At 43.5% G+C, this 13,712-nt stretch overlaps 1 protein-coding gene across 2 annotated transcripts in view; it reads right to left on the reverse strand.

Annotated features, from left to right (window-relative positions):
* MBOAT1 (membrane bound O-acyltransferase domain containing 1) overlaps positions 1-13,712 on the reverse strand; it is a 109,698-nt gene that overhangs the window by 8,924 nt on the left and 87,062 nt on the right. The window contains exons 8-12 of one of the 2 annotated variants that reach the window (XM_032341211.1): positions 13,517-13,709; positions 8,084-8,187; positions 5,669-5,733; positions 3,306-3,438; positions 1,216-1,367 (exon numbers count right to left, since the gene is read on the reverse strand). In XM_032341211.1, coding sequence (XP_032197102.1) covers positions 1,216-1,367; positions 3,306-3,438; positions 5,669-5,733; positions 8,084-8,187; positions 13,517-13,709 — 647 coding nt within the window. Of the gene's footprint in view, positions 1-1,215; positions 1,368-3,305; positions 3,439-5,668; positions 5,734-8,083; positions 8,188-13,516; positions 13,710-13,712 lie in introns of those variants that run through there. The other variant, XM_032341212.1, reaches the window with a different exon arrangement.

Below are 13,712 nucleotides of genomic sequence, written 5' to 3' on the forward strand. Positions count from 1 at the left end.
TCTGAAGAGGGAGCTCAATTTCAATGTTCTTACTCCAGAGCTGAAAGGGTTCGTGCTCCTCCCTCTGTAGCAGCTACACTCTGAGCTCCTGTTGCTGGCGACTAGAATTCTTCCGGCTATTCTGGCATCCCCCGTCTAGAAACATCTGTGCATAAACCAGCTCAGCTTCCAGGTCATACTCACATAACTCCTACGAGCTACGTGGTGGTACAGAAACAGACTTCCCTAGAAATACATACTTCCCTCCACCTTCTTTTCCTATAACCTGGGTGGGAAAAACAATCTCTCCTGACCTTGCTATCTGTGTATTGAGTAGGAAAAGCCGCTCTGATCGTTTCTGACCCGTGGGACAACTACGAGGAAACCCCCACTGAGGGGTAGGGCCTGTTTGCGTTGTTCGGTTTTAAAGCAGAGCAAGGACTTCAGAATAACCTACAAAAGCCGGGACAAGCTCTCAGTCAGTGCAATACAAGTCCGAGCCAACCGAGTACAGACTGTATGCCAGGGGCTAGGCTGAGCCCTTTGCACGTTCCCCTCATTTCAATCCTAAAAGGGCACTTTGTGAATGAGTCTACTCTTAACCTCACTTGTAGGTGAGAAAAGCCAGGTAAGAGCGTCATCACTTGCCTCAGGTCACACAACCACTTGGCAAGAGTAGAAACACACTCATTCAACCTGAGTGAAATAGCACAAGTAAGCGAGAGAATAGGTTTAGAGTTCCTCAGGCCCCCTGGGGGTTGACTATAAAGGCCTGGCATCTCGGGTCTGGTCTATCTCTTCCCCTCCACCCCCAACAGCTCACACCATAAATTCCTCATGTGAACACCAGCTGCTACCTGCCTCTGTCCTGCTCTCAGGATGCCCCCTGAGACTCCAACATAGCCTGACCCCAGGAAGAAGAAGCAAGGGCAGCACATTCACCCTCTTGAGTTTATAATCCAGATGTAGCCCTTCAAAATTCACGGTCCTAGCGTCCCTTCATTATGTCAGGAATATCCAAAGGGTTGCCCACCACCAGCTTCGCTCAGAGGTACTGCTGTGTGTCTGCTGGGATCCCTCAGATAAGCAACTCCTCTCGAAGCTGTCTATGGACATTTTCACGTCGAAGCTGTATTTAGAAGCTCTTAATACAGAGTGATCCAGTTCACCAACCCCCAAGTCAAACACAGAACAGACCAGGGTAGGAATCAGCCCCTGAGAACAATGGAGACTCACTTGTATAAGCTGATGGTTGGCTCCACGGCCAACATGACGAAGGGTGCGACGGTGTAAGAGACAGCCAGCTGAGTGACCGCCCAGGTGACCACATCATATGCAACCTGGAGGGCTTTTGAGGAACGGAAGTAATGGCGGAAGTTGTTCCTCACCTGCAAGCCAAGGAAGGCAAAACCATGTGCATGTAGGCCGTATACTTCAGGAATACAGGCGATCCAAAGTACCATTATGCTTTTTATTATTATTATAAAAATATTTATATCAAAAGAACAAAGAACTAAGCCAAAAAAATTATTTTTTGGACCTCTCCTCAGATAAAAAGCACTGCTTATAAACTTGGCACATAACCTCCCAAGCCTTTTTCTACTCATACATTCCCATATTTGTATTTTCACTGATGGCATGGATTTTCTAGCTTTTTTTTTTTTCATTTAGTAATGCATCAAAAATCTTATTCCATGTTAGCAAACATTAATCTGATACAATTTTAATTATGGAAAATTTCATTTTCCCATAACTAATTTGTAGGTCTTTTGACATATGGGACTAGATGGGCCTCCAGAAAGAAACCTAATTCCCAGATCCAAGAATCAAAGGCACAGCTAAAACAATGGCACGCTCTGAGGTAGGTTAAAAACTCCTTCTTGGCCCCAAGTTCAAGAGAGAGCCAGAGCTCCCTCCAGTGGGAATGCATGAGTGTATCAGAAAGCCCATAAGACATTTCATTATTGAGTTCATTCTCCTGGGAAGCCTGTTCTATCAGTCCTCTCCACCCTCTACCTAACTCATTTGAAAAAATATTTCCAGGCCATCCAAAAGAAAGGCTTAATATAAATCAATGCTTTTATACCAGCTGAGATCACAGAGCTAAAGACATCTTCAGGAATAATACTCTGGATATATTAATAAAATTCTCTTCCTTGTTTTAGTGTGTCCCGGCCATCTGTTTTTTACTTTTATAATCTAGGCAGATGAATGGCAGAAGAGAAAATGTGTTCTGTTTCCCATGTACAATACATACTTTATTCAAAAAGTACACTGATCAGCATAAGTTGTAATCAATTATCATTCTTGTTCACACATATATCCCGGCAAATGTTCACCTAACTAAAATGGGAATTCCGCAGGGAAGGGACTCTTGTTCACTGGGGTATCCCAGTGCCTAGAACCTAAACTGGCACATAGGCAGGCTCTGGAAATATTCATAGAATATATGAATTAAAGAATGAGTGAATAGCTCTGTTGGTGCTCCTAAATTCACACCCAAAATAGAGTTTGACAAATGTCATTAAAAATTCCTGGCATCTGAATAAGGAAAGCCACGATCATTTTCAAATTGCGACTAAATCAAATACAAAACCCTATCTGACAGTCAGAGCATGTGGAGTTGCAATTTCTTACATACAAGCTCATCTCATTCTTTAAGGGTAGGCATATCTTTTATGTCTTTATCGTCCTGCTCTATACCCAGCAGATGATAGGAACACTCTAGGACAAACTGAAGGCTACCCCAAAAACCTAGAGAACCAAATTTATAAAATCCACAAAGAATTTTACACAAATTTACTGGATCAGGCCTGAGAGCATGAAAAGTTAGAGCAATCTCTGACAACACAGTTCCAATGGTTACAAGTTTACCATCTGCACAGACTGTGAATTATTTCTAAACTTAGGCTAATGAACTAAGAAATTAAGAGGACTATAATCAAAATGAAGCCTATAGAACCCCAATTACTAAGTGGTTCAGTCAGCTGAACATCCAACTCTTGGTTTCGGCTCAGGTCATGATCTCAGGGTTGTGGGATCAAGCCCCACTTTGGGCTCTATGCTTAGCACAGAGTCTGCTTGTCCTTCTCCCTCTACCCCCCACCCCCACTCACGCGCTCACATGCTCTCTTTTTTAAAAAGTTTTCATCTTTTTAAGGTATTATACATTCATTACTCCTAAAATTCCTTTTGCTTTGCAAACACCATCTATAAATAACATGTAGATAGTTCATTTTATGGCCCACAATGCCTATATATCAAAGTATTTCTCTAAGGGTGAATAGATGATTAAGGAAAAGCTCCTACAACCAAAAGAAGCTTACCGTTCTAGCTGCTACTGTGACGAGGATTCCAGTTAAGAAGGTAAAATAGTATCCAGGATAGACACCATGCCACAGGGCAGACAAGATGAAGGTTAGCACCGTGGGGTACCAAGGAACCCGTTCATAGCACACTCTATGGAGAAGAAGGCACGAGTTACAGCTCAGACCAGAAGCGTCTACCTACGTTGCGTCTTCAGGCCATCCAAAAACCATTTGATCAATTCCCTATCAGGGACTTTCAATACAATCCCTGCAGCCTGAACTCCATGTCCTGAATGCTACCAAACAGGCCATTCACAGTCCAATCATTTGGGGAAAAGAATATGAAGTTTCAACCTTTGATGTGTGTGGAACTAAATGATCTAGACACCATCATATTATATCTAATAATTTAATTATATAAATCTATCTAATATTTAATTATTTAAATCTAATTATATCTAATAAAGGTCCAAGTGGTCACTCTATGCCTTATAGAAGCTTATTCCACCAAATACCCTAATCTATCTGGAATACTTATGGTTAAGTGCCACTGGCACTAAAAATTTTTATCCAGATAGCATTTTTAGAAGCAGATATGCTCATCTAATCAAAATTAATTCATCTTTCCAACCTGGCCCCTTTGCCACCGAACTAGCCACCACAGCAAACCTTTTCCTCTCTCTTGGCGATGACTCTAGCACTAAATCAGTGTGTCAACTACATGACTTTTCAGATCTTACAGTGTCCATGGGATTTCAATCCATGAATGTGCTTTAAAAAGTGATATTGTGAGGGTTTGGAAGTTGTCTGCAGATAACCTGAAGATCTTTGACCCTTGGTTGTTTATTAAAACAAATTCAATCTACAAATCGCCAATGGCATTATGTGGTTTAGTAAACAAGAGGACCCAAATACAAAATAAAATAGGAATTCAAATAGTAAACACCAATGCTGCTCTGTATGGGTTGTCAAAAGTAACCAATCTGAACCCAGATTCGAGATTATGGCTCCCTTTTCATACAAAGAATGCATCTGGGGGGAGAAACACAGGACTGGGATGCCCCTTGCAATGTTCCGTTAAAATGGGGTAGTTTGCCCAGGTATTGGTTTCTTACACTCTTTATTGTTAGTACAAATAAGATATTTCCTTTTCTAAAATGATTTTTTAATATTTTTTTCATTTATTATGTGCTCATGTATGTTCAGTCATCTTAGCACATAAACTCCTAATGGAGATGGTGGGATTCTTGGTACACTGGGATTACCCAATATACAGAAATAGAGTTTTATGCTAAAATTATTGTTAAAATACTGGGCTCCTGAGTAGCTCGGTCAGTAAAACATCTGCCTCCAGCTCAGGTCATGATCCCAGGGTCCTGGGATCAAGTCCTGCACTGGGCTCCCTGCTCAGCAGGGAACCTGCTTCTCTCCCTCTCCTTCTCTGTTACTCCTCCTGCTTGTGCTCTTTTGCTGTCAAATAAAAGCTTTAAAAATAAACTATTGACAAAATTGATAGCAATAATAGGTGCAAATTTTCCAAGATCGCATGTTCAGATCAACTTTCAGATTACAGTGCATAAGCTCACTTTGGAGTTGTTACTATACCTTGTCTCTTACCCCCACGTGTTGTGACCTGTGAAAAACGCTATGGATCAAAAAGAGGATCTCCAGCCTGAAAGTTTCATACTCCCCCTGCACGCATAAGATAGGAATACACAGGAGCTAGAGTTTGTTGCTTCGAGGATAGCATATTACTAGTTCTATACTAAGTGAGGTTTCCAATTTTGGAATGTGTAGAGAAACAAAAGGACAAAAACACGAACAAAAAACACAAAGTGAAAAAGCATAACTATCTGGGATACCACAAAGCCTTTAATGCTAGGTGTAAATGGAGATCATCAGTGATTTGATGCTGACATTGACCCTGTTTAATGTCTGAGCAATGCACCCTCCTCTAGGTAAGAGGGGGCACAACACAGAGGTTTAAGAGCCCAGCCCTGGAAACGGTCTGTTGGGGCTCTTCTCTAGTCCTCATCGGCTGTGTGACTCTGGGCAAGTGATCTAACCTCTCTGTGTTTCCTCTTCCTCATCTGTAAAATGGGGCTAACTATCAACCTCCCGTGGGATTGCTATGAATAGGAAGTGAGCGGCTGATACCCAGGAACAGCACTAGGAAGCGATCCGATAAAATAAATACACTGCACTGTGACCTCCTCACATCACTCCTTTCCTACTTCTCCACTTCCAGGGCATAGACGTTCATACAAAACAAAAGTGTCCGGTGACCGCATCATGGCTGGCAGAGCAGCCGGTCATCTGGTGACTTCCATCTAAACCTATCCCAGTGCCATGAGGGATGAGGTCATTTGTATTTTCCTTACCGCTTTAGCCAAGTCGCTGTCTGAATATTCCAGTTTTCTAAGTACATTTTGAAACTTGTGGCAGTCTAGAAAGAAGAAAATAACACCTATCATTAGCTTTAAAAATACCCCAAGTAATGGAAAGTCATCCCCAGAATTTCCCTGGCAGCCAGAGATGTGCTATTTCAACGGAGACTCCTCCGTCAAGAGTAAATCAGCGGTTCCATCCTACGCAGTAAAATTTTCCGGTATTTGTAGGATTGACTTTGCACCAGAACTTGGCTTGCAAAGTCTTCATTTCCCTCAAAATTTATTTTCAAGTTATAGGAAGACTGCAGGAATGTCCTGTAGGTTGTTCTTCCGTTCTGGTTAAAAAAAAAATTTTTTTTTTTTAAAGTCATCTGAGTTTTAAAACTAAACAGTCTCAAAGAGGCTTTGCCGCAGGAAAAGTTTAATCATGTCAATTTAGGGCCTTTCCGGAGACAGCCTAAAATTGTCATCATTCGCTGTGTAGCCGTCTATAAACTAGGTCTGTCTTGTGAACTTCTTCTACAAATAGCCACTCAGGTTCAAATGTTTCCAGTTGTATTTAGAATACAACAATTAGAATTCCAATATTTAGAATATTAGAATAGCGTGCGATTTCATGCATGAAGGGGTCTCAGTACAAAAAAAAAAGAAAGCAAACATCACCCAACTGGCAGTGATTCAGGTACCAAAGAAGAGAGATTCTAAAATAAGCCATCAAGTGGGTTTTCTCATTAAATAAATGTTAATTAAATTTTTTCTTTAAAAAAGGTCTTATCAAAGGCTGGTATTAGAAAGCATAAAGCAGACATTCAAGAACCGGAATTCCTAATAAAGGTGGAAGTGCCACTTTTTTCTATTTCAACCATAAGAAAATCCTAGCCCACGCACTGACTGGCCTAACACAGTATGTTTGGGAGGAGGAGAGAGATGACGGATGGACGGATGGACGGACGGACGGATGGATGGATGGATGGATGGATGGATGGAGCTGACAGATAGAGGCTACATATTGTATTATGACTTTTTATTTCAAAATTATTTATATCTTTGCTGGCTAATGTTATATGCACAGCTTCAATGTACCTTAGCTAAATCAGATTCCTTGGTTTTCCTTAGCTCTTTGCTGTGAACTTTACCGAATATGCAAACTCCCCATCTAGTTTTCTTCAATAATAAAGATATAACTTCATAGCTTAGCCCTTTGCCCAGACCCCATCCCACGGTGAAAGGACTGTGTCTTGGTGTCCTGGTGGGCAGCCAAAGGCAAAAGGGAGCCTCTGGAAAGTACAAGTGTCCACAGCGCTCCGAGGCAGCCAGCAGCGATCCAAGACTTTAGAGGAAGAGAAAGTTTTAGTGGGAAGAGGGAGCAAAGTCCTAACACATTTGGACTGCCTCGGATCGTCATCTGTATAGAGAGGAGAACCTTGCAGATTATCTACACTGCTTTTCCAAAAATGGGAAATGGTTCTGGAGGCTGCAACTTGGTTTAAGCCAGTGAAGATGAAGAGACAGCTCAGGCGTCAAGAAGGGGGAGACCATCCGCCGTGTCTCCTGCTGGCCCAGCGTCCGTCTAACGGGAGCAGGTGGCCGGTCTTCACATTCCTGGTTTCTTGCTCTAACGGCACACTCCCCTCCTGCTCACTCTCCAGGGGCGCCCGCCTGCCCTGTGCTGGGGGGAAACCCACAACCAACAGCACGTCTGAGTCACCTGGCTAGAGAATCAGTCCTTCTGTAAGTTGAGAACCTTGTCCTCAACCTACTCCCACCCCACAGCGAGGAGGAAAGGGTCGAAGACGGAGCCTTCCACTCTGCTCACAATGCCAGGAAAACCAAGAATGATGTGCCCCAAAAGCCCACCTCTGAAGATGTCCTCATCTTCAGAGGTGTGGTCCAAGAACAAAGCCAACGAAAGACCAAAACCACACGGATTCTAGTGGCCTAAAAGCTACGTGCCATGGCCGTTCTTCTTAAAAGCAGCTGGATTAGAAATGTTTTAAAAGGGACCACGGAGAATGTTTGCAATATTCAAAATCTAAATACAGGCGCTTCCCGTCTGTACTCTTGACGCAAGAAAGTGGTCCGTGAAACGAGAGAAAATGACATGTGTAGTTTCTAGTTGAGAGTACAGGAATGTAAACAACAGGAAGATTTTCCTGGCTCTTCTACAGGTTTCTGCATGTCATGCTTTGAACCTTTACAACTGTCAAGAAAGTGGGTATCTGTACAAAGACAGGAAAAAATTCTAAGACGCAGAACGTCCGGGAGCCTGCTGGACCTGGGATGCCCTGAGCGTTTTCCCTTGGACACTCTGAGGAAGAGCTCCCAGGGATACCACTGAAAGCAAACCATTTGCTTTATTTGCTTTATTCACCGTGGGAGCTTAATTCAAAAGTGTAATAGACTCACCTCGATTTTCCAGATGTTTAGGTTAGAAAGCAGATCCCAACAGAAAGTGCCATCCTTATCCACTCCGCGAAACCCAAAGCCAGCTGCGTTATTCACCGCATCAGCTATGGTTTTTAAAACAACACATTAAGATATGGAACAAAAGTCACATTGCTGCTTTAAGAGATATTAAATGTTTGTCTAGCTTTCAGATTGAGAAATAGGCAGTAGTTTCTCCTTGGAAAAGAAACCAAAACAATTGAAAAGACTGGTACCATTATAAATCCCAGAAACCTTTTGCGCTCTTTGGTGGCCTTAATTTTTATTCATTCATTTGTATTCATTCACTAGCATTTAGTGTGCGCCTGCTTAGTAAGAAGGCAAGAGAGCCTCCTACAACGCAAAATGAAAATAAAAGAAAAATGAATCAGAACAAAGCAACAGGAGTTAGTGACCCACTTGATGTAAGGGGAGATGTCTAAGCTCAGAAGCAGAGGCCAGAAGAAACAGGGAACTGAGGGGACTTGGACAGGTCCAAGAGCTGTCATTAAAGATGGCATGAAATGAATGGCACAGCATTAAGTCAAGAGGAGAACCAGCTCTGAAAGTGAAACTGGAGCTTGCTCTGGACGTATTAAGCATGACATGCCAGTAGGTATTAGCCGGGGCTGCCAAGATACAGTTAGGAAAGCTTAGAGCACAAGACAAAGAGCAGAGCTAGAGATGTGAATTCGGGGCCAGCCACCATGGAGACCACACATGGACCCAATTACCAAAGCATTCTACCCACACTCAGTTTGAGAAAGCTCCTGTTTCCATCTTTATTCCACTTCACAGAACTATAAGAAAATGTCCCCTGCCATGAGTATAATGTTTCTAATTCCTTAATTATGCAATGTTGTAATCAAATAGAGATCTGATGAAATCAACATACTTTCATTATGAAGACCAAAAGGCTAATTGTCTCTTTTCACTTAGTTCGTTAATTGTTACAATATTTTATTTAAAAAATCAACTTCAACACCCCCGAAAACCAAGTAATCTAATTAAAAAATGGGCAGAAGATGTGAGCAAACTTTTCTCCAAAAAGGACATCCAGATGGCAAACAGACACATGAAAAGATGCTCAACATCACTCAGCGTCAGGAAACTGCAAGTCAAAACAACAATGAAATGTCACCTCACACCTGTCAGAATGGCTAAAAAAATACAAGCAGCAACAAGTGTTGGCAAGGGTGCGGAGAAAAAGGAAGCTTCTCGAACTGTGGGTGGGAATACAAACTGGTGCAGTTACCGTGGAAAACAGTATGGAGGTTCCTCAAAAAATAAAAATAGAGCTACTCTACGATCCAGTAATCAAACTATTGGGTATTTGCCCCCAAAATACAAAAATACTAAGAGCTACATGCATCCCTATGTTTATAGCAGCATTATTTACAATAGCCTAACTATGGAATCAGCCCAAGTGTCCATTGATGGAAGAGGGGAAGAAGATGTGTATGTATGTGTGTGTACGTACACACACACACACACACACACACACACAGGAATATTACTCAGCCATAAGAACAATGAAATCTTGCCACTTGCAATAACATGGATGGGTCTTGAGGATTATAATCCTAAGTGAAATAAATCAGAAAGACAAATACCATTGATCTTAATCCTATGTGGAATTCAAGAAACAAGACAAACATAGGAAAAGAGAGACAAACCAAGAAACAAACTCTGAACTACAGAGAACAAACGGATGGTTCCCAGAAGGCAGATGGGGTGGGGGATGGGAGAAACGGGGGATGGGCACTAAGGCATGCCCTGGTCATCATGAGTGCCAGGTGACACACGGAAGTGTTGGATTACTATATGGCATACCTGAACGAATAACACTCTATGCTAACTACACTGGAATTAAAATAAAAAATAAGTAAGCTAAGTCACAGCACTGTAAGGTCTTAGATCTGGGGAGATCTCGGAGAACTCTTTCTTGAGGCTCTATTCATTCTTTCCCAATGAAGTTCAAGTCCAGCTCCAGAGTGACTTCTGAAGGGTCATTCTAAAGAAAAACGACGTGTTCTATGCTTGTCTCCTTTATTTTGGCACAGTCGGTGACCGCACACTGCTTATCTGGTGCTTGGCTTGGAGACCAGCGGGTTCCCTTCAGAAGGAAGGAATGAGAAGTCCTGAGAGCCGCTAAGTCGTTCGCCCAAGCCGCCTGGATGGAACCCAGTGGAAAAAGAAAAGAACAACGAAGCAGGGCTGTGCCCGTTGAGGAACGAACTTTTAAATGTGTGGTTAGAAATGGTGAGTGACAAGATGAGCTGAACCAAGAGAAGAGGAGCCCCTTTGGGGTCTGTGCTGGAGCCGAAAACCAGGGCTGGCGGACGGTACGGGACCAGCAGCCCTTCAAGTCCTCCTCCTGCCTCTGGCCTCGCCCAACACCTGGAACCACCACCTCTCTTTTGGGGGCCTACGACCTTTCCGAGGACTTTACAAAAGCTCCCAGGGGTGAGAAGATGCTGGCTGAGAGGTGGGCTCTAGGGGCAGAACCCCTGGCTTCTGTGTCTTTACAGAGCGAACATTTGGCCTCAAGAGAGCCATCTGTCCTCTAGAAGCCCATTCCCTTGGGAAGAAAATGGATATTAGAGTGGTACCTGTCTTAAAGAAGTAATGAAGGGGACTCGGAGTGCAGAGCCCAAGTCAGCCCTCCAGAAATGTTCACTGCTGCTCCCCACCGACCCATCTTGCCAAGACTCAGTGAGGCCACCATTCAGATCACTCAGGTGGTAAACAGTGCCAGGCTCCAAATGCTAGAAAGGATTCTGATCCCGCCCCCCCGAAGGGCTAGGAAATGTGTTTACTGGGAATCGTGCCCTCCACCACCATTTATCCAAAACATGGTTCTCGTCTCTGAGCAGTTCGAGGTTCTGAGTTCACCAGCCCCAAACTGGCTTTACTTGTATCGTCTACTGTATTATTACAGATAAATTAACTTGGACGCCCGTATTGTGGAGGTTGCGATCCTTCCTTGGAACACAGCCTGGGCTGAAGTGGAGTCTCACTAATTAGTACTAATTAGGGAAAAACAACCAGAATTGTACACTAAGCCCAAAGAAAATTGCCTTCATTATTTCAATATAAACAGTAATGAGAACGAGCCTAACACGGTGCAGCTCAGCCGAGATTCAAGAAGGGGCCAGCTTTAAGGATTAAATTCATAATCACGTATAATGAGTACATCAATTATATGCAAATGATGTTTTAAGGAGCTGGATAAAACAATTATTCGCTTAAGCGGTTTAAATAGTCCCTGTTAGGCTAGTCATTGCTTCCTTATTCATAAATAATACAAAGGTTAATTTCAGACCAGCCCATGCAAGCTAAACCATAACAAAGTTCGAACTGAGGCCACACAAATTCATGAAGTATTTCTCTTGAGGCTTACCCCCCCCCAAAAAAAAGTTAAAGGGAAGGGGGTATGGAAAAGAGCCAAGCCCACGGAGAAAGCTCCCCACAGAAAAGGATTCTCCCAGAATCTGGGGCACTCCCAAAAAGCCAGAACAATGCCAGATGCCCCCTGTTGCCTAGAACCCCCTCCCCCTCCTCCTCCCCATCCCCACCGGCACAACCCACCTCGCGTTAGACTTTCCCTAGGAAGCCACCCAGGGCCTTGCCTTCCTCCTAAAGCAGGAGCTGATTTAGTCCAGAAGCCAGCCCTGAAGCCCTAGGATACAGAATATGGGAATGGGAAAGATAGGGAGGGGGAGAGAACAGGAAGGGTGAGTGAAGACGCAGGAGGTAGCAAGGAGAGTGAGCTGTTATCTCTTCCTCTCTCTCTCTCTCTCATTCACAACCACACACACTCAGGTTAGAGCAAAGTGGAAATATTAAGTATTTCACGCAGGAAACTAAGCCTCGTGCTCCAAGCAGGGTTCCAACCATAGTAAGGATCGTGCTTACCAACAGAAGAAAGTACCATTCTTAAGTCATAAAGCAGGTGCACCAAGAGGAATATGAAGCCTTATTCCAACCAGTCTATATTCATCATACCCCCCCCCCCGCCCCCGACTGCTGGCCTGGGGACAGCTCCTCACGTTACCGCCCGGTCAGTGCGCCGGTCTCTGGGCCCGCAGACTGTTTTAACAATCTGATGGCAGACAAGAGGGCTTAACTTCACATTCCCCCGCCACAGAACCCGGTACGTGACAAAAAACCCTCTGAACTGAACCAAAGGGGACAAACAAACAAAACTTCCCCCGCTGCAGATGTTTTAAAACCCTCAGTTCCATCTTTCTGGCCAAGTGTCCCCAAAACACTGCATTGGACTGAACTTCTCCCTGAACATTTCGACCTTTAAAAATCATTTAGACCAGGACTTGGTGAGAGAAAGGAATGAGGAGTTTTTTTTTTTTTTTTTTAAATAGGTATAGCTCCTATTGGGGGGGATGGGAAATTTCGTTCTGGAGATGGACAGTGCGGATGGTCACACAACACTGTGAATGAACTTCATGCTGCCAAGTCGTAGACTAGAGAGGATTAAAATAAATTCTGTGTTCTATCGTATCGCAATAAAAAATTAAAAATTTGGTAGCTACCAGCTTTAATTTGGGGATAAAAACTTGGAGCATGAAAATGAGAGAAAAGGAACTCAATTAAGCGCTACGCCTTCACTCAGGGAGCATGGGCTGAGCACTAGGCACGGAATTTAATCATCTGTTTGACTTAATAAACCAAATCAGGGCTCCCTGACATCAAGCCCCAGGTCAGCTTTGGCTAAGAACGTAAATTTCCATTCCCGAACTGCCGTGCCTTATCACAACCCCTCACCGTTCCCGGCAAGTAAATAAGGGGACTTACTGCTCACTCCAGCAAAGCTTTCAACTTTTCCAGTTTAAAATTGTTTGTAAGGAAAGAGAGAAAAGCAAATCAAAGTCGAACTTTCTATCTTAGAAAAAAAAAAAAAAGAAGTCACCTAAAGTCAGTTTCTAAGGCATAAAGCTGAACCAACAATTTTTTTTTTTAACCACCAATTTCTTCAAAAGAAAATGTGACCTAAGTCAGCACGTGTGTTAGTACGTTGAAAGCATGTCCCCTCTATTATGCACAACCCAGAAAAATGACAAGATGGCCGGATCATTCTGGAATCTTCCCTTCTAACTTTCCACTGTACGACTGGGAAGCTTTGACTGGTGGGGGGCGCTTCCAAGTTTGGACATCTGCTAAGAACAGAGTCGAAGTGACCGCCAGGATGGCTCTGCTCTTATCTCGGGTCATTGAGTTTATGGATCGCGGGACACAGGAGTGCTTTGGTGGGAAGTATAAAACGATACTGGCTGAGCGGCCTCCACCATGCACTGAACTTTTTTTGATGAGATGATCCAAAATGCTGTTCTGGGAAGGCCGTCCCAGGAGTCTCCCTTTTCCCTTATTCACTCGGGGTGGTTCCAGCAGACGTACCTAATGTCCAGGCAAAGTAATACTTGGGCTTCGAAGCTTGCATGACAATATATAAGTAGCACAGTCGAGTCAGAAAGTTTGCTTTATGAACAAACCAGTCATCGGTCAGGCAGGTGATGGGGAAGGACTTCGTGAGCGTCAAAAACAGGAGGAGAGACACGAAGGTCATGCACAACTTGCGTATCACAGCTCTCTG

Source organism: Mustela erminea, chromosome 4, assembly GCF_009829155.1.
Source record: "Mustela erminea isolate mMusErm1 chromosome 4, mMusErm1.Pri, whole genome shotgun sequence".
In the NCBI taxonomy this organism is placed as follows: Eukaryota; Metazoa; Chordata; class Mammalia; order Carnivora; family Mustelidae; genus Mustela; species Mustela erminea.